At 25.6% G+C, this 23,464-nt stretch overlaps 1 protein-coding gene and 1 long non-coding RNA gene across 4 annotated transcripts in view; one reads left to right on the top strand and one right to left on the bottom strand.

Annotated features, from left to right (window-relative positions):
* LOC110282957 (uncharacterized) overlaps positions 1 to 8,723 on the top strand; it is a 54,154-nt gene extending 45,431 nt beyond the window's left edge. Inside the window, exon 3 of the long non-coding RNA XR_002376755.4 lies at positions 8,588 to 8,723. This is a non-coding gene — a long non-coding RNA (uncharacterized LOC110282957). The remainder of the gene's footprint in view (positions 1 to 8,587) is intronic.
* Positions 1,322 to 22,547, bottom strand: LOC107447417 (TELO2-interacting protein 2). Of its 3 annotated transcripts, none has more exons than XM_087167773.1 (12): positions 22,410 to 22,547; positions 21,912 to 22,009; positions 20,526 to 20,685; positions 18,879 to 19,085; positions 17,654 to 17,841; positions 16,245 to 16,370; positions 13,877 to 14,017; positions 10,032 to 10,181; positions 4,565 to 4,671; positions 3,578 to 3,663; positions 2,433 to 2,506; positions 1,322 to 1,481 (listed from the first exon to the last, which is right to left on the bottom strand). In XM_087167773.1, the coding sequence occupies exons 2-12, from the start codon at positions 22,005 to 22,007 to the stop codon at positions 1,389 to 1,391; spliced, it is 1,428 nt and encodes a 475-aa protein (XP_087023899.1). In that variant the 5' UTR covers positions 22,008 to 22,009; positions 22,410 to 22,547; the 3' UTR covers positions 1,322 to 1,388. The 3 variants fall into 3 exon arrangements, with proteins under 3 accessions (XP_087023899.1, XP_087023901.1, XP_087023903.1); XM_087167775.1 differs by having other exon boundaries at positions 22,291 to 22,420; XM_087167777.1 differs by lacking the exon at positions 22,410 to 22,547 and adding an exon at positions 22,177 to 22,219.
* Between the last annotated feature and the right edge of the window lie 917 nt (positions 22,548 to 23,464).

Here is a 23,464-nt window from a genome sequence, read left to right as displayed (position 1 = left end):
TACAAAAAGTAAAATTAACCACAAATTTTCAAACACTCTCCAGACCAAACTACTGCGATCATATTTACCATATGACTGTTACTCCCTACATTTCAAGGGTCAAAAATCCGAATACACCAAAAAAAATAAATTATGTCTGATTTCGTAGCTTAAAATATCATCAGCACTAATTTGAGGTCTAACCCTTGATTGAGTCCTAGTACGTGAAAATCCGATCATAAGTTAGTCAAAATATTTTGCACTCTCTACAATTTTCAACAAGAGTTTTGATTTACAGATACATATGGTAAAAAACTTTTACGTGCAATGTTAAAAAATCAGTTAATGTGCCATTGGTACGCTACATTCTACAAAAAAAAAAAAAAAAAAAAAAAAAAAAAAAAAAACATATCAAATTAATCTTCAATTATAGACTCAATATGTGTGTGTTAAGTACAGTAAAATTTCTATCATTTGAAAATCTGGCTTTTGGCAATTCATAATAATATTAAATCCCAGGCAAAAATGCAGCTAATAATAATGAGTATTTTTTTCCATTACTCGAAGTTTGATACGGCATTTTCTTTCGATAATTGTAAAAACATTTTCCCTCGAACATTAAAGCTCAATAAATAAATTTATTAATTTTTTTATGATTACAATTTAAAAACTTCTGATAAAAACATACAAGGAAATTTATACAAATGATTCTGTTATGAAAACCCCAATGAAAAATCTTAAAGCTAGGAAAAAAATCTTAATTACAAGTTATACTTTCTAACTATTGAAAAAATTCTTGAGATAAAAATGCAAAAGGATTCTCTTTTCCAGTATTGTTTGCATTAGGAGTCTTAGTATCCATCCTTTTTTTGTACTTACCCCCGGGAGGTACCATGGAAGATTACTGTTTATTCTAAATCTTTTGTTTCATTAAGTGAGAAATATTTCAGAGTTCTGACTGTTATAAGAATACTATTTGAACATGTAGAGCAAAAAACATACTTTCCTTTGTTGGAGGTTTCTGCTCCAGTTCCATAGCTGTCTAGGAATATTTTATAAATAATTTATTTTATAGACAACAAATAAAAAAAACACATTTTTTACTAATTTAAGTGTCTATAACAAAACAAAAAATATTTGCTATTTCATATTTGTAAGAATTAGCAACTGATACATTTTATTACAAGGATCAAAAACTATTTTTAAATCATAACCTACGCATTATAGGGGTGGGGTCATTGAAGAGCATTATATGTAGATTAAGGTCATAAACAAGTTGTGTGCAGTTTTAAGTTAAATAAACATTACATCAATATTAACAACAAAAAACTAAACAATAAACTAACAATATATGAACATAACATTTATTTATAAAATTAAGTTCTTATTTACAGGTTACAATTAAATATTTAAGATTCAGTTTTATCTATCACAGATTGCAATACCTTTACACATAGTGCATCAACATCTTTGGTATCTTCAATGTATTTAGTGACAATGCCCTGAAAATAGTTAAAAGTTAATAAAAGCAGAAAAAAAAGCATGTGTAAGATAAAATACAGTCGGGTACATTTTCGAACACTATGACACTTTAAATAAATTATTGAACTTGAAATCGTAATAGCAAAATAAATAGTGTATTTTCTTTTAGTCCCAAAACAGGCTACCAAAATGATAGTTAAAATACTTGTTTTTGGTGGGAATAAAGATAAATTGAAACAATCCTAATACATTTATAATTTGAATTTATGTATAGAATCATTAAAATAATATTCCCCATAAAAAAAATTACTTTTAACTGCACATACAGAGTCTTTCAAAAATATTTAAGCATATTAAAATTTATATATTTCCTGTAGGAAGTTTGAAAATATGCTTGCCGATAACATGCATGCTGATATTTATTTTAATTGCAATTGTAGAATTCATCAGCAATCAAGCGAGAAAACTTTTTTATAAATTTTAATAATTTTTTTTTAAAGTTCTAGGTTTTTACTTTTGAATATTATACCTCAAATAACATAATAGGGCAAAACTGAATTCTGTATAAAGTTGACAAAGTAAATCTACATACATATTTGTATAGATTAATTTCACATTAGTCTATTATGTACTGGTGCACTTGATAATAAAATAGGCATTTATGATATGAAAATTACAGAATGAAATGATATGGAAACTATCTAATACTTAATTCTTGACTTTACATTCATTATCGACAGTGTCCATATTTGCATAAACTTTTCATTCCATTGATCGTATAAATTGTTTATTACTAATTATGTTACTACTTTATTTATTAATTATGTATAAGAGCAAAAAATAACTAACTTTATGTTTAATTTTAAGGAGATAAAGAAAGAGTTTATAAACTCCGTTTCAATAAAAAAATAATCTTATTTATAATTAGTTTAAAATAGAAATTTTTAAAGAAATTATGAAAAATATGATACCTCAAATTCCTCTTTGGAAGCACACTTTAAAAGAAACAAGCACTCTTCACACAATTTGTGTATTACTTCAACTTCTGAAAATAAAAATTTATGTTTATAACAAAACAATATCTTAAATGCTATACAAGAGAAAAGATATCACTTAATAATTATTAGAAAATTAATCTAAGTGATTTAATATCAGCAACAAAAATGTAACTTTTTCAAAATGCTAAAATTTTTATTTCAAATGATATCTTTTTAAAACATATACTAAAATTTGCTGAAAAGAAAATTACAAGTAAGTTTTATTCAGTTTTCAAGTTCCATATTGAAATTAGCTTATAACTGCTTTATGTTCATAGTTTTTTATTTTCTTCTTCTTTTTTTTTGTAATTTCCAAAGAATTTAAAACAAGTATTTCATTTTAAGTTCCATCCAACCATTCAATATTAATAAAGATAAACCAATATATAGTGCAAAATATGTAGTGTAAAGTAAACTATTTAGAGACCAACCACAAAGCAGATGCTTCGTTTTAATGAGGGACATTTAGCACTAAAAATTAACATTAATATAAAGAAGTGAGAAATAATACTGTCCTTCAATGCAGCTTTTAAATTACAGTAAAAACTAAGCTTGTTTAACAAATATTTAACAATAAGTAATCAATTTTAATCAATTATTATTTTAAAAACAGAGATCATAAAAACATATTCAGCAATAAATACTGAAGAAAAAGACAACATTTACAATTTAACAAAAAATAAAGATTCCTACTTTTTCAACAAGAAACTACAGTCATATCTTTATTTAATTTTAAAAAAATTTCTTTTAAATTATGAAAGCTATTACAAATGTCATTATGATGCTAAGAATCGATTTGTCAGTTACAACTAACAGGGGTTAGGCAACAATCAAGTATAAATGTAAAAATTTTAATACAAATTTAAAATACTTTAAATATTTGAGAAATTATACATGCATAATAGCAAACGATTTAGATCTTTTCAGTGAAAAAAATATTTAAATGTATGAAAAAAATAAATTTAAATTAACACTGCTAAATTAAAAGGAAATTATATTAATCTTACCAGTTACCTACAACCTATAAATTAACTTTTGAATATAATTATCATAAATAATAAGGATAAATAAATACATACCACATTTATCAGTATATTTTTGCTCGTCAAAATCTTCCAAAAAAATAGCTAAACATTTTAATATTCTAAAGCAATAGTAAGACATCCTAAAAGAAAGAAATATCTACTAATATCAATAAATATATGGTAGTATTTAGATGTACTTTTCTATTTAAAAAAATATATTGATTTAAAAATGAGTAAAAGATGATTTAACCCACTAGCGGTTCTGAACATAAAAAGTTGTATAGTTTCCATATTAATTGATTGGGAAATAGTGTATAGGAGAAAAACATTTTCCCAATTTTGCACTTTTTCTAAACCACCAGTGGGTTAATAAAAAATATTATTATCAAAGTTTACTTTTTAACTATGATTAAATTAAGCATTGTTGAAAATTAAATAACCTAGATAAGAAAGTTTCTAGGTTGACATTAATGTTGCACGCTAAATAATTTTAGGTGTCGATTTGTTGAACCGTTTTTTTAATAACAAAAGGTACTAAAACTTATGTATAGGAGCACATATTTAGGAACTGAAATATAGAGTATTAAAATTTGTAAATATTAGGTAAAAGAAGTCTTTGTGAATCCATAATACTAAATAAAATTTAAATATTTAATAGGTTCTTTTTCTAAAAAAATAAATATTTTATACAGTTATAAAATTAATTTATAATTAATTTTTTTAAAGATTTATTAATTGACAAATAATGACATTAAAAGAAAATTTATGAGAATTCAACATACATAATGTTTAAAAAAAATTATTCATTAAAAAATAAAACTGAATAGTTACAAAAACTTTTAAAAACAAAACTATTCAGATTAATTTTTATTTCACAATGTAATAAACAAAATAAAAAGGTAATTGTCATTGATGTTGCATAAAAAACAATTAAAAAGGGACAATCTGAATTATAAAAATATTAATAGACACAAAAAATTTATTGTTTAAAGAACATAATTTTATACAATTGTTCTTAGACAATATAACTAAATTTCATACCTTGGCCAACAACTTCTAATCACATCTTTTAAAATTTTTAAGGTAGTTATCAAACAGAGAGGATTAGAATCTTTCAGGAGACCATCTTCAATCACTTTCCATAGACGCTATTTTAACAAAATTAAAGTCTATTTTAATCACAAAGTAAATAGATCAAATTATAACTAATGTACGAATGATTTTATAACAAAAGTTGTGAAACAATGTGAAAACTGTTTTGCTAAGTCTTTGGGGACAGTATTTCTTTTTTATGGCAGCAATCAGTGACATTATTATATGGCATTAGCCTCTTTTGACTGCTTTCATTAATTGCACTATTTATATTAACACAAAAGTATAACCAACAAAAATAGACAAAAAATGAAAAACTTTTTTTTTGATTTAAATAGTTTCCTTCGAAACTTAGCTATACTTTCAAAAAATTTTCTAAAAAAAAATATAATAAGTAAATTACTCAATATCAGAAAAAGCCAAACTGAATGAAAATAAACTTGAGTCGTAAGTCATAAAAATGAGTAATTTTGATACTTTTGCCATTGAAAAAAATATCAAGTGCTTCTATTCTTTTATGAAATTCAATGAAAGCTTAATATGAATATGAATGACAATACTTTTGAAAATACTTTAACACTGATTTATCAAAATGCAAGTTTTCTAAAGCTGCAACAATGAGAGGAAATACATTTTGCACAAGTTGGCAAGGAACTATTCTCATTATTTTAAAATCTATACACATTTATTATTATCACATGTTGCCCTCTCACTACTTAAAAAAAATAAAATGAATGAATGCAATGTATCAAACAAGGATAAATATGACACAATTATTTGTTGAATTTGCAGATTACAACAAAAATTTCAATTAGCAAATTTTCCCAGTTAAGCTTAATCACAACCTCCAAATCACCGCACTTTCTTTTTCAATACTGTGCCTAACTCTTATTTCATTCACTTTCTTCTTATTTTAATAGATTAAGGCCTACCTAGCAAATGATAATGAAGAAAATCACAAAAAATAATTGAATTAAATTTTCTGATGGGGAAATTTTTTTTAACAATTTATTAAATACAAATTAGAGATAATCTGAACTTAAAGAGGTAATTCTACAAATCAAATTATGAACATAATATGTTTGAAAACTTAAAAAGAAAATTTAAAAAAATATTGAGGCCACTAAAAAGTTATTTTAATTAGTAATATCACTTTCAATTTTTTTCTCAAAATAAAATAAAATTGTAGAACTGTTGCATATATGTTAAAATAAAATTGTTGAATTTTTTTTTATGCTAAGGAATAGAACAGGTTTTATCTCTACAAATTTATGTATTAAAAAAATAATAATAATCTAAACACCATAAGTTTTTTCTATGAAAAAATAAAAAAGCTCATCGCAATGGTGTGCATTTTTAACAGCCTCAGAATTGCTTTCGTGATTTTAAATAACTTTTTTTTACATACAAAATAAATTAAGTTATAAAATTCATATTCTTGTATCAGATGCAGTTCTCATTGCTACAGAAAAATTACAATTTTACAAGAATTCAAATTGAAAATGCTGCAAAATTAAATCAGATATTTTGCTAAAGCATCACACTTATAACAATTTTTTATGCAGTTCATAGTAAATGATATTAACAGGACGGCTACAAACACTCAGAAAAAAAAGCTCCCTTTTCTTCAGACTGAATTTAACTTTGAATTTTAATTGAGTTTCTCTTATTTTTTGTAACCGGATGCATAAACTATAATATTAATTATTTAATTTGCTGTATTCCTAGATGTAAATTATATTACACTAGGAGGCTTCGCCCCCTGCTCGCTGCTGCTCGCCAACCCCCGGAACTGCTTTTGCAGTTCATTTCGGATTGCTTCGCAGTCCAATGCTCGCTTTGCTCGCTCATTGGATACGTTCTTAACGTCTAGTTTTTGTATACTATTTCGAATACTGAGGTTCCGAAAACTTTTCACTGTAGAAAATTCTAAACCTGTACATTTCAATATTAATTTGAAATTGCAAACAGTTCACATATTTTTCTTAATCACACTGTTCTAAATTTCAGTTGTTGAGAAAAGTAACTGTTGTAAGTTTTGTTTTAAAGTCTTTCCCAACAGAGGGCTAAAACCATGTGAAAAAACAATATGAAATAGTAGTCTGCCACTGAACGCCGGATGTAAAGCATCGGCTTTGATGAAGATAATTTTGTATTTTTAATTCTCTGAAGGGCGCCACCCTAATAATATGGAATTTGTAAAATAAATGTATATATTTTTGATTGTTGATGAAGTCCATCATTTTGTGTTTTCATCTGTGTTCAGAAGCAGAACAACTATAAGTTTTTTATTCTATCACAAAAATATAAAATGTATAAAAAACAAAGAAAAGAGTAAGAATAGGAGTATAGTCATAGAAAAAGTTAAAATTATAATATAGTATTTGTCAGTTAAAATAAAACTTTTTGTTTAAGTCATTTCTAACAATTCAAATTTCTCCGAGGCAATTCTAAAGTATAAATTGAGGTAGTATTGTTAAGTTGAAACACAATATTTTTAGTTTTGATGTTAATAATACAATTCAATTTTTCACAAAAACGATTGTTTCCATTGTTAAATTCAATGTCAACAATTCAAATTTTTCTGAGGCAACTCTTAACCTCTAAATATTATTTTTTTTACATACACAATTCTAAATGTCAGTATTCAACCACAAAACAACTTAAAGTCCTCAAATTTAGCATGAAGTTGTAAAATGTAATGAAAGAGGGTCATAGCAATAATGAAAGTAGAAGTATAGTTAGTACTGTAAAATTAAAACAATATTTTTAATCAATGAGCCAAGTTCTTCAAGAAGCAGTTGTAGAAGTAGGTTGTTTATTTAAAACTATTTGTAGAATTTCTTTAAAAACTCAATTGTTAATTTGGGCATTTGGCGATACAACACTTATAGAATTGAAGGATTTGTTACGTCAAGCGCTCAGGTATCATAATTTTGATCTAGTTGCGCTTCTATGTCATTTTGAATTATGTTGCTAAGTTAACTTTCAAAAAATTCTATGGCTGGCAACAGCATTTTTATTTTTAAAGTTGTTTATTTTTATTTCTTTTAGAATTCGTTATTTTTTTAGCGAAATGTTTTTTAACCTAACAGAATTCTTTGCCGACTGTTTTCTCTATGAATGAAGAAAATAAAGTAAATATTTAACTGTTGTGAAAAGAATCTTATTTAGTTGTACAAAGTACTTCAGCCAAAATTTGGGAGCCACGTAAGAGAATTATATATATTAGATCAGAAACACATCATTAAAAGGCAGAATGCTTTGGTGTTTTCAAAACGTAAACAAAACAAAGCAAACGTTGCCACCGGCGGAAAAGAAATACAGCCAAAATTTGGGAGCCACGTAAGAGAATTATATATAATAGATATTCTTATTTATAAAATACATTACTGATACTCTTTACACAAACATTTTTACTTATTATTAAAATGGAAAATAAAGAATTTCTTTTCAGAAAAAAAATTACTAGAACAATATTCTCAGAAAAAATATTGTAATTTAAGAACCACAAAACTCAAATTAATTCATTTCCCACGAATTTTTTAACATTTTATTGTAGTTCCGTGACATTTCTCTGATTTTTCCAGACTTATAAGACTCCATAACTTCTTCCCTGTTCCTTCTATTTCTTTGCCACTAAAATATATATTATATATATAATATATATTATATATATATTGCCACTATAATATATATTATATATTTATATATATATATATATTTCTTTGCCATAAATAAAAAAATCCGGGTTTATCATTTAATTAATCAAATACTATATATAAAAACATAAAAATCGAAATATACTATGGGAAAAATAAAAATAAATCATAAAACTTTTAATCTTATGACCAGATTCTGATGTGCTAAGGAACAATCTTAATAATCACACCGTATATATGTGAACTAATGATGATTATGAAACCAGGCTCTAACATGTAATCTCCCTGAATAAACGCATCTTTTTTTCAGAACAAAATAGAGCCCCCATCATTCAACTCTGCAGCATCTGACAATTATTTCAAAGCAAGTTGAAAATTTTCAGCATAATTAGAGATGATGGACCTTGTGCCATTAAACACTACTTTTTCAACTCATTTTAATGTAACTACTGATGAGAGAGGACTTAACAGCTAAAAGATGACAATTAAGCTGAAGACAAAGATTTGCCAATTTTTTTTTCATATTATATCAATATTTGTGGTAGAAAAATAAAACAGAAGTTTTTAACTAAACTTTATTATAGTCACTAATCATTTTAAGTATATATTTACAAAATTGATTTAAGAAGTTTCCCCAATTATTTGACGATTTCTATTTTCCGAAAATCCCCTGATCCTGTGTGTGTTGGATAACCCAGCTGTTCCCAATTTTTTTTCAGTTACGGAACTCTAAAAAATCTAACTTCTTTTGGCAGAACCCTGACCGTTAAAAAAATCAATTAGCAGATGTTAATATGCTAAAAAAAATAATAACAAATAAAACGTCAATTTAATTTAGAAACATTTAATGTGAAGAATGAAATTTTGTCATATTTCATCAATTAATAGTAAAAAAATTAGGTTTTATGTAAAGCAGTTAAATTCGCAAGTGCAAGTCGTCTGCAGCAACTTTTGGTCTATTAGTTTTATTATGGCGTATGCATAAATAAAATTGAAGAATAGTTGTTTTTGAAAAGAACTGTCAGAAAAGATGAGAATGATTATCAGAGAAAAACAATCAAAATTCTTGAATTTGATTAATTTTTTTTTAATTTTAAAGTTTGATGAGAAATACTAATACAATCATTTGTGAATGTGTATTCTTTGAGTAATTTATTGAATATATTTGTATCAAAAATTTATATAAATAAAATATATTGCCATTAAAATTTGAAATTTTTTATTGACAATTTACTTAAATGATTACATTAATAATAACCAAATTATTAAATAAATGATCGATTATTGGTTGAATACAAGCCTATTACGCGTTTCATAAATGATTACTTGTTTAAAAAAAAAGGCCCTAACTCACGGAACCTCGGTAACCTTTCCACAGAATCATAGGGTACCACAAAACACCTTTGGGGAATGGCTGGGATAATCTACTGTATTTTGATTTTGAGATCTTTAAAATACGGGAGAAGCATCAATATTTAAAATAGGGAACTAATGGTTAAATTGTGAAGTTTTCCTTAATACAACTTTAATTTTAATTTTCTTTCTAAACTATTTTCCTCACTTTTTCTTTACATAGTGAATGGCATTTAAGAACCACTGAATTGCAATATTAGCATGCAAAATAGTTAGCAAACCAGTCAATATAAAGAAACTTACCATTTTTTACAATTACAATAATCAGAAATTATTTCTTCAATACAAATCCCAAATAATATATATTAATGAACAGAAAATTATAAATTAAACTTATATACCTTTAAGTGTTTAAAGGGTGGTAGTATTTGAATAAATGAATGAATATGAGAAAGGTAGAGCAACTTGATCTGCAGTTTGCATTCCATATCTGCCCTTATTAGAAGCACATTTATGAACTCATCATAACGATTCCAAGAAATCTGCGTCAGCTGAAATATACACAATCATTTTAAGAACTTATAAAATAAAATTTTAAAACATATTACATATCTTATTCTATAAGTTCTATATTCTATAATAGTTCATATTAGATTCAATCATACTTATAATAAAATCAACAATGGAAATAAATTTGAAAATAAACAAAATAAGTAAAATATTCATTTGTAGAAAACAAGAAGGAATAAAATGATGCAGATTTTAAGAATTAAAAGAGAATAATGAATTAATATACAAATTCATAGAAATATTTTACATACTTTTAATTATAAATTGAAATATTTTTATGAAGAAGCAAAAAAATGAAGATTAATACTTTCCTTATTTTTCAAAATGTATAAAAGAAATTGCCTGAACTTGTGAAATAGATAAGATACTGAGCTACTGAATATGGTATATAGTTCAGATTGGTGATATAATGCACCATGTAAATAGGATACATATAGTTGCTATTACAGGCTACTACATTAAAAAAGACAGATAAAAAAGAATTTCAAGAAAAAATTTTTTTGTTTAAAATAAAATAAATTTTAACCTAACATTATAATGTATTTTTATTTACAGAAATACGAAAAAAATTGAAATATTGACTATCTTGTATTAGAAATGACAAAAAAGAGAATTTAAAGAAATTGTATGACAAAAATTTACTGTTAATAATTTTATTTGTTATATCATAAATACTTTAATGTAAGTGCAGTGAAAATATACACAAAACGTAGTGGAAGAATGCATTAATAAAAGGAGAGGAATTGTTGATTTTTTCAGCGGGACAAAAAAGATTAACATTAACATATATATTAATTAATTTTTATGTGTAAGGGAAATAGCCTTAACTTGAAAATTAGGAGCGATAATGAGCCCCTCAACGTCACATATGTTTCAAAATAATCATAAAATTGTATTATGTAAATATGCAACAGATGTTTAAAATAAAAATATATGATAGAGAGCACATAAGATAAAAGTTCAAGAACATATTTTAAAATTATTAAAATTGCAGTTGTCATCTAACATTGTGTACATATTTTTATTAAAACACTTACAATAGAATTTTACTACTGATTACCATGGGTATTTGAATTAACTGAAAAAATAAAACTTTGTGCATAAAAATAGAATATAAAAAATTGACTCAGAATAAATAACAAGGATTAAAAATTATCAGATTTGAAAAAATCAAGCAATTTAGGTATATACAAAGACACCTGAAAAATATTATTATTATAAGCATGAAATTTTAACTAAGCAAATTTTCTTCATGAATAAAGTTTTCAAATGTTGAAAATAATTTAAAACCATGGGTGCAAGTTGGAAAAAAGGCCAAGACTGAAAATTTTTTGACTGAAATACCTAACATACACATTATCCCCTCGACGTAAGCAAACTAACTAAGAAAGCTTTACCATAATACATCAAGTTTAAATACTGTACAAAAAATATTTATTCATCTGTCTTTTGATAAAATAACAACAGAACAAAAGAAAGTAGACCAATAACGTAGACCTAAAAAATATTTTTACGGACAGAAATTTTTTTTTCGATTTCCGTCTTCGAGTCTGTCTTGTTTCCGTCTTACTTCCGTCCGCGGACATTTTCGAAAGACGGAAATCCGTCCTGTGGGCGGAAGACTTGCCCCCATGTTTAAAACTACTATAATAAAATAGCCTGTAAAAAAAAGAAAGGGGCTAGAAAACATCTGATTAACCTTAAGTAAATGCAAACAAGCAAAATGTATTATAAAAATGTTATACAGTATATAAAGCACTACGTTATTGTACATCAAAAAAGAAAAAACAATGAAAATTTAAAACATGAATAATAAGAAGAGAAATCAAAGTTATTAAAGCAATTAGAAACAACACTTCCAGTGGAAAAATGCACTATGCAGAAGAAATTCCAAAAGGAAATTGAAAGCAAAAGAATAAATAAAGAAAAACCATGAAAAATATGACAACCGAAGCTGACGTCGTCAGGGGGTACCAGCCCTGAAAGTCACAGAAGCAAAACCTTTACTATTGATAGAGCACGACAAATGCCTAAGTCCAGGTAAAGAGAAAATATAATACAAATTACTAAAACCAAATGCAAAAGTGTAACACAAATTACAATACAAATAACAAAAACCAAATACTTAAGTATAATACCTAATTATTATTAGTTTTAAGTAAGTTTTATTAGTTTTAAGTAAGTTTTTGAACATTGTATTATTTTGTATTGGTTTAAGTATTATACTTTTGTATTTGGTTTCTCTTATTTGTATTGTAATTTGTATTATTTTTTTTTTTTACCTAGACTTTGGCAAAACCTTTGGAGTACAGAGAGAGCAACTTTGACATTTGTCGTGCTCTCTCGATAGAAAAGGTTTTGCATTTATGACTTCTGGGACTGGCACCCCTTGACGACATCAGCTTTGGTTGTCATATTTTTCATTTTTTTTATTTATTTATTCTTTTGGTTTAAAAAATGAACTTACAGTGGTGAGAAAAAGTTTGAGACCACTTTTAATTTCTTAAAACAAATTTTATTAGCAATTTGAAATGTCATTGTTTCAAAATTTAAACTTTAAAGAACATGTGATATTAATATAAATTAATAATATAAAGAGACATAATATTAAGTATGCTTTTATATTATTAATTTATAGTTTTTAACTTAGGCTACAACAAAAGCCTGAAGAAAGGTTATACATTAGTATTGATGTTAATTAAAAATACTTCTGAAATCATAGTTTTAGTAGTTTATTTTTGTAGTTAACCAACTAACTTCTAAAAGACGTTTTGTTAAATGATTTTGCATGGTTTTAAAAAATGGAAATTAGCACTTTTTGATTACAGATTTTAGTTGATAAATTGTCTTATGCCTTTTATTTATATACATCTTTTTAACTAAAGATTAGATTAAATTTTTTTCATCAGTAAATATAAGTTTAGACTATAAATTTGATGTAATACCATTACATGATGAAACTATAAATACTCTACAATGTGTAATTTTATCAGCTATGCCTTTTTTTTTTTAATTTGAAATTTTTTTAAAAATGAACAATTTTCCAGCATTTCAAACTGTGTTTTTTATACAACAGAATACTGCAGCAACGATTGAATTCCTGTTAAAGTTGCAAATTTTTTTATCACTGCTTTAATGATGTGAGATTAGCAACGAGAAGTCAGCTTTGACAGGCACTTGCTTTTTCTTTCTTTCTGCAACCTATTGGACTTGACAAAAAAAATTTTGCATAATGGTTTTAGACCTTTGACATTTATTAGAAATTTCCATTCAATATTTGTTAGAAATATTCTAAGATATAAAAAAGACAATAAAAATTTTGATTAAAAAACTAAGATCTTAAGTTGGGTATTGTAAAGTTTTTGAAAGCAGAACATATTTTTTCAGTTTATCATCTTGACTTTTTTAAGTTTTAAAAAAGACCCCACAAACTTTTCTCCAGCTTGTAACATCATCTGATTTTTATTATAATTTTTACTTAAAAAATTTTTTACATTTTTTTAAACATATTCTTAGACAAATAACTAATTCAAAGCTTAAAAAAAATTATTATTTTGCAGTAATCATATTAATACAGTGCTGGCCTCAGACTTTTTTCTAGCACTATATATTAATAAATTCAAGTAAAAGAACAAATGAAAGAATGAAACAAAATTTCATGGAAAAACTATCTTACCTTTTGGTACTTGAAATCTGGCAATTTTAAAAAACAAGGTGCTAATGCAGCTATAATATCTTCATCAGAACTGTGCATGTAACCTTTTAATAATGAATAAATAACATCTGCTCTATTGTCAATTTTTATCAAAGTTGGAGGCTAGGCAAAGGAAAAGAAATTATTCATCTGATCTTAAATGCTAACAAATAATGTCAAGAAAGAGCACTAATATAACAATTAAAAACTTTAAATAGTATATGAATAATGGTTAGTAATTAACTTTCTTTAAGTAATCGCATTTTCACACAAATGAAGAAAAAAAATACTTAAAGAAATGTTTCACAATTTAACTTTTTACAGAGTGTCACTTCTTTTTTTTCTTTCTTTTTTTTTTTAATTTTGTGAGACATTCTAAAAATGTGCAGTAAGCTGTGATCAGACTTAAAAGGAAAAACTACCTAATTGTGTGAAACACATTGATTAACTCTCGTAACAAGTTACGACTTTTTGTCATGACCTCTTTTTTGGGAAATTTGTTTGAAAATCAAGTATTTTTTTTACAAACATTTAACTTTAATAGAACTCGATATTTATTTATACCACAGAGATGACTATGGTAAAAAAACAAAAAAATTGAGAAGAGAAATAAAATGTCACTTGCAAAAACACTTTTTAAATAATTGAAAAAATACCGGAAATTTAAGCAAGAAAAAAGTTCCTGTAAGAAGCATTTTAATCTTTGAATGTTGACACTGCATTAATAAAAATATCGATGCAAGAGTTTGTTTATTTATTTAAATTGTGTAAAGATGAACCTTGATGTTAAATTTTAAAATTTTGTGAATAATTGCGTAAAAAAATAACCCAAGTCTTCTGTCTTCTTTGAACCTCAATTTTTGATTTTAAAATCGCGTGAGCACAAATCTCGATATTTGGTTTTAAAATGGAGTGAATACGAATCTTGATGCTGGATTTTAAAGCAGAATGAACATGAATCTCAATGTTATATTCTAAAATCACGTGAATATGAATTTCGATATATAAATTTTAAGTCATTTCAACACAAATCATAATAGCGGCTTTTAAACTGCATGAATACAAAACATGATATCTGATATAAAATCTTGAAAATTCAATGTACGATGCTCAATCTTAAATTGCATTAATAGGATGTGTGATTTTAAATGGTGTGAATGCAATTTAAAATCGTGTTTGCATTGGTAGGTAAAAGCATAAAAATGAATATTTTTCTTTGTGAAATTTAAAAAAAGCAAACTTTTATTTTGAAAAGGCAGATTTTTTAATATTTTTTTTTTGCAACCTTTACAAAGCTAATACACAACCTACAAAATTTATAAATGCCGCCACATAATAAAAAAAAAAGAAAGAAAGAAATCAATAACTGACAATAATTTATTCAAAAAAAATCTCTATTTTTATGTGAAACAATGTATTGCACAAAAGGCATAAAAATTTCACAAATTAAATGACGTTAAAAAATATATGTAAAATATATGTAGATATGTAAAATAAGAAAAGTGAAATTTTAATGCTTTGAAATTGACATTTTTATGCTACTTCTTTTTATAAAAAGAAGGAAGAGGAAAATAATTGTTTTAACAAGTATATATATTTTTTGAGAGAAGTTTTCATTTGAAAATATTTTGAAACATAATTACAGAGTGACCACCAACACAAAAAAAAAGTTCGTTCTGATTTTTCCAAAATAATTTCATTAAATTTCTTTGATTTTGTAACTAGTAGCATATATTTTATTATTAATTAAGTTATCCTTTATTTTTAAACAAAAAATATTTTATATAACATATGAAGTGAAAAAAAATTATTACAAGATCAATTATTTGGGAAAAAAATATCAGACTATCAGGAGCATCAAACATAAATTTATTCATTTTAACTAAAAAAAAAATTTGATATTTTTGCTTAAGTCCTAAATATTTTCCTGATTTTTTTTAGATTGATAAGATTTAGATTGCCAAAAAAAATATATAAAAAATATTTGTATCATTTGTTAAATTGAAATGTAAAAATAATGGTCATTTTTAAAACGAGTTACTTTTTTCATGAAAAAAAGAAATAACATGTAATAAATATTTTCACAAATTAAGTACGTAAAATATTGCAAAACTTAAAACATTTGATAAGACCTCGTGGGTAAGCAAACTTTTTAAAATTTTGCTTTAATGTGATTGTAAATTTTGAGAGTTTTACAAATGAAATTTTAGTAAAGCAAACATAAAACAGTTTAATTAAAAACGGTAAAGAATAATAATTTTCAAAAAAAAATTAAAATATATTCAGTAAACAAATTATATAATTTTCCAAAACATAAATATATAAAAAATTTTAAATATAATAAACTTACAACATTATCAAGTATATGACTGAAGCACTCTATGGCAATAAGATGATGACATTTTTGATGACTGTCCAACATAAATATATGTGGTGGTGAGAAAACTTCACATAAATAGTCTGTTAAGTAAGGATGCTAGAAAGAGAAATATACTTATAAATAATCTAAATTTATGCACACCTCACAATAATAATGACATGTTCATTAATTTATACCTTTTGAAGTTTATTATGAACAGATGAATTTATAAAAGAAATAAATCTTGAGATGCAAGATCACTTTTTTTTTATAATTATATTATTTTTCACTTTACAAAAAATCTTTATTTAGAAATTAAGGATTTCCTCTGTATCAGGCATAAAATGACATATCAACATTGATGACAACATCAAATCAACAGGGAAAAAAATCCAACTCAGAGGTGTGCGGAAGTTATAGGAAGGTGTAAAAAGTATAGGGGGTAAACTAATCTAATAAAAATACTTGAGAGATTTTGTATAATCTTTTTCTCTGTGGAAGTGAACTAGATAAATCATAAAGTTTTTCGAGTTAATATGTTGTATATTACTTTGCACCAGTGTTATCCAAAAAAAATTTTTTTTAACTGTAGTTTCACTCCTCTATTAGTTTTTGAGGACTAAAATGAAGTAGAGAATTCCAAAACGAAGATTATGTTTGTAAATTACATATTTCATAACACAGATTATAGTTATCAGATAAATTATACAAAATGAACAATTTAGAACTGCGTGACTATTTAACCAAAAAACGTTACTCCATATTATTTCCACCCCCTTCACCATTTAACCATTAACAGTAATGAATTCACTTTCTAACAGTATACGCAAAATACATGCCACTCTTGGCATTTTAATTAGAGATACAAAAAGGGAGTCCATTACAAAAGAATTTAGAAAGGTCATCTAAACATTCATGACCAAGCAAAACTTATTTTTTTAGATGTATTGTATTTTGAGTTGCACAACATTTTTCACAATCAGTTATAGGTATTAAAAATGCTGGAGCAGTATATTTCCTAAATTTAGAATACATAATAGAGATGTAACTATCCCCACTGTTTCCACACTCACTGATAATATAGATTTATACAGTGATTAATTTCTTGAAGGGATTTTTTTTTTTTACAGCAAGAAAATGAATAGCTTTTAAAAAAAATTTACGAAAAGTTTTTTCTCCCCTGGTAAAACTTTACAGGTGCAAAAAATAAATTTGATGCGAGAAATATGTCTCCAGCCGCATTGGTGAAATTTGCTTTAAACAACAGATAAAAATAAGAATAAAATAATATTTAACAGTTCTAAAATAAAAATTAAAATAATTAGCACAGTACAATAAAAGTTAAAAAATTCCCACAAACATTTCTTTTTTCAGCAAAACGTATTGTTTTGTAAACTTACATTAACTTGAAGTAAAAACCATGAAAATATGTAACAACTACTTGGATTTTTGTACCATTTGTCCTTCTCAAAATAGGGACGTATTTCTTTTAAAATTCTTTTGAAAATTGTAGGATAGAAGCTGTCATCACACAACAAACTTGGCAAGTCTTCATGGTTTGAGAATGATAATAAAGACTTCAGAAAATCTAAAATATATAAAACAATTTTTATGGCAAAATGTAATAACAGTATGAAAGTATATATAAAATAATATTTAAAAAACATTTATTAAAATTGAGTTTGTACATTGAATGCTTAAAAATTTTATATTGTACAAAAAAATATTTTTCATAACTTTCCAACCAATTATTAATTAGAAAAAAATATTTTTCTACTCTTATATATATTATATACAGTAGAGAACCGATTATCCAGAACGATCGGGACTATCGCTATTCCGGATAACTGATTTTTCCAGTTTTCTGAATCGCTACAAAAAGCCGTTTTTTTAGTGTTAAACCCAAGTAAAAAAAATAAATATTTGGAAATAATCTTAAAAATAAGAAAAAACGATGAGGTAATACACTAATGATTATTTCTGAAATGATGGTAAGGTAAACATCTTTAAAAAAAGAAGGTAAAATCCTATGAGGAAAAAAAAAATTTTTTTTTTAAATTGCGGGAAAATTTATCGAATTTCGTTCCGGTTTTTTGGTTTTCCGGCTTTCTGATTTCCGGATAACAGGTTCTGTACTTTACTAATATATGCACTTATATATAGATTTTATACATTCAACACTCATCCAGTATGGATAACTCATAATACGAGCAATTTTCAAGAAAAAAAATCAGGCATAAATTTTTATAAGGAAGATGGAAAGGAAATTGCAAAACTAACATTTGTTTATAGGTTTTGAAAAATGATTGATTGCGTTATAAAAACTGAACAACCTTTCTCTAGTAAAATAATGGGAATAATTTCTTACAGGAAATGAATGTTCCTAGTTTTGTTACTTTTTAGTTTGAGAAAATAGATTCTTTTGTATCAATAAACAAATGCAATTTTTTATAGTTGAATCAAGTATGAATCATGTCCAGCAGCATTAATTCAACATATTTTAAATAAAAATCGTTTTACAAAATGAAAAAAAAAAAAAATTTTCACAAGTACACAAATATTAATTTAAGATTTCAAAACATTTAATTTACAATTTATATCAAATTCACTACAATGTATTATTACCCAAGCTAGATTTTTTTGAACAATCACTGCTCCAAATATGGACATCACTATGTGTAGCACAAAGAATCAAGCTTTTGATGATTATCTGTGCTTTATTCCTCTCCACTTCTAATAGTAGATCTTTACAGGAATGCAGTAAATGATCACAATACTTAAAACACTTCACAGCATTGCCAGCAGTATATGGAAAATCACTTGAACTGTAGTCTAAAAAATTAAAAATATTGCACATTTTAACATATGTATATAAGGTTGGTTAATATTCAGAAAAAACATTCTAATAATAACAGTTATTAGTATTCATTTTGACTACCCCAAAAGTTATTATTTTCAATTTGAAAACAAAATGTGTCGGATATGAGTCTACGAATTTTAAAACTGTAAATTAATTTGTTTTCTAGCAAATTAAAAAAAATGAAGGTAAACATACAAAAATTGAAGTCCAAAAGTCATTTATATATAAATGGAATTTGCACGAAAAATTTATGAAAAATTGCACAGAAAAATTTATTAATTTTAAACATATTATAATCAGTCACAAAATGTCAGATTTTTCCAGATAATAGGTCCTTAAAGTAAACAATTATCAAAACATTCTTATTCAATAAAAAATAACAAATAATCATGATTAATGTCAATTTAAATCAATGCATAAATCCACGTAATAAGCATGGTTGCGCTATTTTCACATCTTCTGTTACAGATTTTCCTACACTTTTTAAAATTAACATATTTTAATATGTCATTATAATGTAAAGCAAATTGCGAATCATGTATTTCAGTTACTAATAATTTCTTGAAGTACTCGATTAGCAACGATTGATCAAATTGCGCATTTCACACTTTATTATTGACAATTCACTCCCAATCCCACATGGATTTACGACTGCATTTTTGGCAGTTAATGCTACGGATTTGCATAGTTTTTTAATGCTACATCATCATACACAGGAAATTTTGAATCGCACAATGGAAGAATTACTTTTTGATGCACTCAATTTGTGATGAATTTATTGTCTGTGTGGTTTTGTTGATTGCATTTTCAACAGTTGGGGTTTCCACATAGTTTTAAAATTTTCAATTCAATTTTTAATATAATATTATTATGATCCACAAATTCCAAATCCCGCATTTAAACAATCATATTAAGATCTGCTTTATAAAACAATTTCATTTCAAATCAGCAATTCTATTTCAAAATAGGAAATTTCTTCACACTCTGAAATTGAGTGTGTGATTCTTGGCAGTAACAACCGTTTTATACGTAATGCGAGAAAAAATATGAAATTCTTTTTTTTTTGGAACTGTAGTGAAATGCTAAATTTCCTTTCGTAGACATCTAATTTTTTTCATGTTATATTGGAAATTAGATTAAAATTGAACAAAAATTGGAAGTCAGGTAAAATTATAAGAAGCAAAAAAGAGGAGGATTGTTAACCGTGCATACTTTTTTTTTAACAGGTTGCAAAAGTACAAAGAAAATATAAAAAAAATTTATAAAGGTAAAAGAGTTTTCGTTTATTTTGATTATTAAAAAGTACCCAGAAAAGAGACTCTTTCGGCAAATGGACATTTGGATATGGGACTCTGTACTTCTTTGTTACTAAAGAACATTTAAAAAAAAAAAATGGAATTTCTTTTAATTACCTCTTTCCTCTCCTTTTATAAAGTTTGTTAAACCAAATCCAACAATAAGTTCATATAATTTCACTAAAATTTGATGGTCAGTTATACCAGGTTTTGTAAATAATTTGTTGAAATCTTTTATGTTAAACACAATCCAGCTTATTTCATCAATATTTAGACCCTACAAAAAAATTTATGAGTTAAAATATTGCATTCTTCATAAAACAATTCAATTATAATTTTTCAAAAATAAAAATATGATAAGTACCACAGTAACTGCCACTAATAATATCAATAGATTATAACATCAAATCTGGAATGGAATTGCTACAGTATCAAAAAATGCAACAACTACCCTTTCTTTAATAATTTCATTATTGTAATTTGCAAGATCGAATTTTTGTTAAGATACATTTAAAAAAATGGAAACTCAGCTTTTCCTTTTGTCTGAATAAATATAATTTTTTATTTTCTTAAGTTTTGAAAACATAAATTTTTATGCAGCCCTGATAAACAAAAGGAATAAAGTAATAATTGTGGATTACACTTCTAAGGGAAATTTAAAGATAAGAGTTAAAAAATTATGATCATAATTTATTCTTATATGATAATCATGTAAGAAAATCATAATCAATCATAAGAAGAATATCATAAAGAATCATAGATGTGGTAAATATATCTTCAAAAGAGGTCAGAAAAGTGCTTAATATTTTAAAATGAACTTCACAGTAAAGAAAGAGAAATATTGAAAATTACTAAGCTTTTAAGTGATTATGATTCTTTAATTTCAAACCTTCTAATCACCCAAAGCTATGCTAATATTTTAAAACCCTTTAATTAACCATCAAATATAGATCCAACAACAATAGAAAATAATAATTAATTTAGCGTAATTATAAAGATTAATTTTGAAATATTTTTTTCTTAAGTGTTTGGTTTATAAAATCAGACACCTAATGAAATCAAATGGTTTTAAGAACTGGTGTGATTTTAATAGCCAGACAGCACTGTAATTGAAAAATCTACTATTCCAAAATGAAAATTTTTAATACCTTTCGGTTAGCTGGGCTCAAGTAAATAATGTAGGCCTGCACCAACTTATTCTTTCCCTTCATTTACTTTATAAGCAATCAAACAGAAGTTGTTTAGTTAAACAATAAATCTAAACAAAAAAAATTAAATAAATTTTAAAAAAGTAAAGAAACATTTGAATTTTCTTACACCCAGCTAATCAAAAAGTACCAAAATTTATAAAAAAAAAGAATAAAATTATTAATCAAAATAAAAATTTGCCCTGCCAAGTAGGTCTATAAAGTGAGGATTCTAAAGTTTGTTCACACGAAATCAAATTTTACACAGTAGGAAACTTTTTCATGAATTCACATTCAATTTAGTTATATTCCTTACCAATTCGTTATACTCTGTTTCACCAACTGGTAACTTCTCTTGTGAAATAATATCTACATATTTCTTAATGATTTCTTTATTACTCACTTCATCCATGCCTGAAAAATTTAAAAGATATTAAAAAAAAACATTTAAAAAGTAACGAAAGGTTAACATTATTGTTGTTTGCAAAAAATCAGCGTTTTATCTCGAAATTATTAAAAAAATAATAATAATAAAGTACGGTAAAGTGGGTACATATTTAAAAAAAACATCAATTTTATACTTGTAAATTGAAAAAATTTGTTTCATATTTTTAGAGACGTTTAATGGGATTGTGGCAAACATTTTTATTTCAGTTTTAGAAACTGATAATATAAATAAAATTATGTTTACAAACTTTTTGTTTATGATAAACTTATACATTGTGTACATAATACAGTGTATAGTACATCATACAACTTTAGTAAGCATCTAATGCTCTATATTTTATAATGAAAATGCTAAAAAATAATTTACTTGTTCGATCCCTAGTGGATATTTCAGTATCGTGATCTGGTGCTGCCAACTAAATTCGCCAAGACGTGATTCAACCCAGACGATCCAAGCAGCACATCCAAAGACGAAATCGTCACTGATAGGGTGGGGCTAAACAAGAGTCACTTTCACATGATTCTACTCTGACCACGCTCTCTCAAAGAACTCCCAGCAGGAATCTTGCCAAATTTTGGCAGCAATTTTAGCGCAGATCACGGTACGAAAATTTCCCCTGTGTTTCATGAGTTTGAAAAATAGTAGAACTAAAACTATTTTTATTTGTTTTAATATTTGTTGTACAGTTTCCATTTCCAGTTTTAAAAAACGAACTGTTTTCTGTCTGCCCATCCCACTTTTGACGATACGTGAAAACGTCATTATTTAACTCTTTGACCACGCCCTCTCAAAAAACTCCCTGTAGGCACTTGCAGAGATCTCGCCAAATTTTGGCGTAAATCACTCCAGTGATAGCCAGAGTAATTCTAATTTACTATCAAAATGGACAGCTACTTTTTCCTGTCTCTTTTGTAAATTGTCGTCATAAAAATAAAAAATATATTTATAAGTATTTTACATTGAAAGTGACAAATATTATACCATATCAGTAAGTATAACATTAGGAGAAACGTATAGGAGATAATCAAAGCAGGTTTTCCCTTTGAGGCAATTACTTCAGATGGCAGCACTAAAGAAATGTGATAAAAATGATTTAACAGACTAAGAAAATTTGATTGGAAAATGATAAAAGAAAATAAAAATTCAATATTTTAGTAACTTTCGAAGCATTTATTTTTTTCAAAAAACTGAAAACATTAAAAACTTAAATTTTTAATTTATTATGATAGTGAATCAAACTTTATGCACTTAAGTAATCCTATCGTCATTTCCATTTCGCATTGAACTAATTTTACATACCGTGATATAATTATGAATACTTATTTATTGGGAAAAAATTAACAGCTATCGATGCTATTTCAATAAATTTAAATTAAATAGCAACAAGTTCTTGCAAAAAAATTTCAATATTTTTTTTTTTG

This window comes from Parasteatoda tepidariorum, chromosome 1, assembly GCF_982258835.1.
Source record: "Parasteatoda tepidariorum strain Cologne lab strain chromosome 1, Ptep-v5.0, whole genome shotgun sequence".
NCBI classification, from domain to species: domain Eukaryota; kingdom Metazoa; phylum Arthropoda; class Arachnida; order Araneae; family Theridiidae; genus Parasteatoda; species Parasteatoda tepidariorum.
The sequence above is the reverse complement of the archived record's forward strand: the minus strand, read 5'-3'. Positions and strand labels throughout refer to the sequence as shown.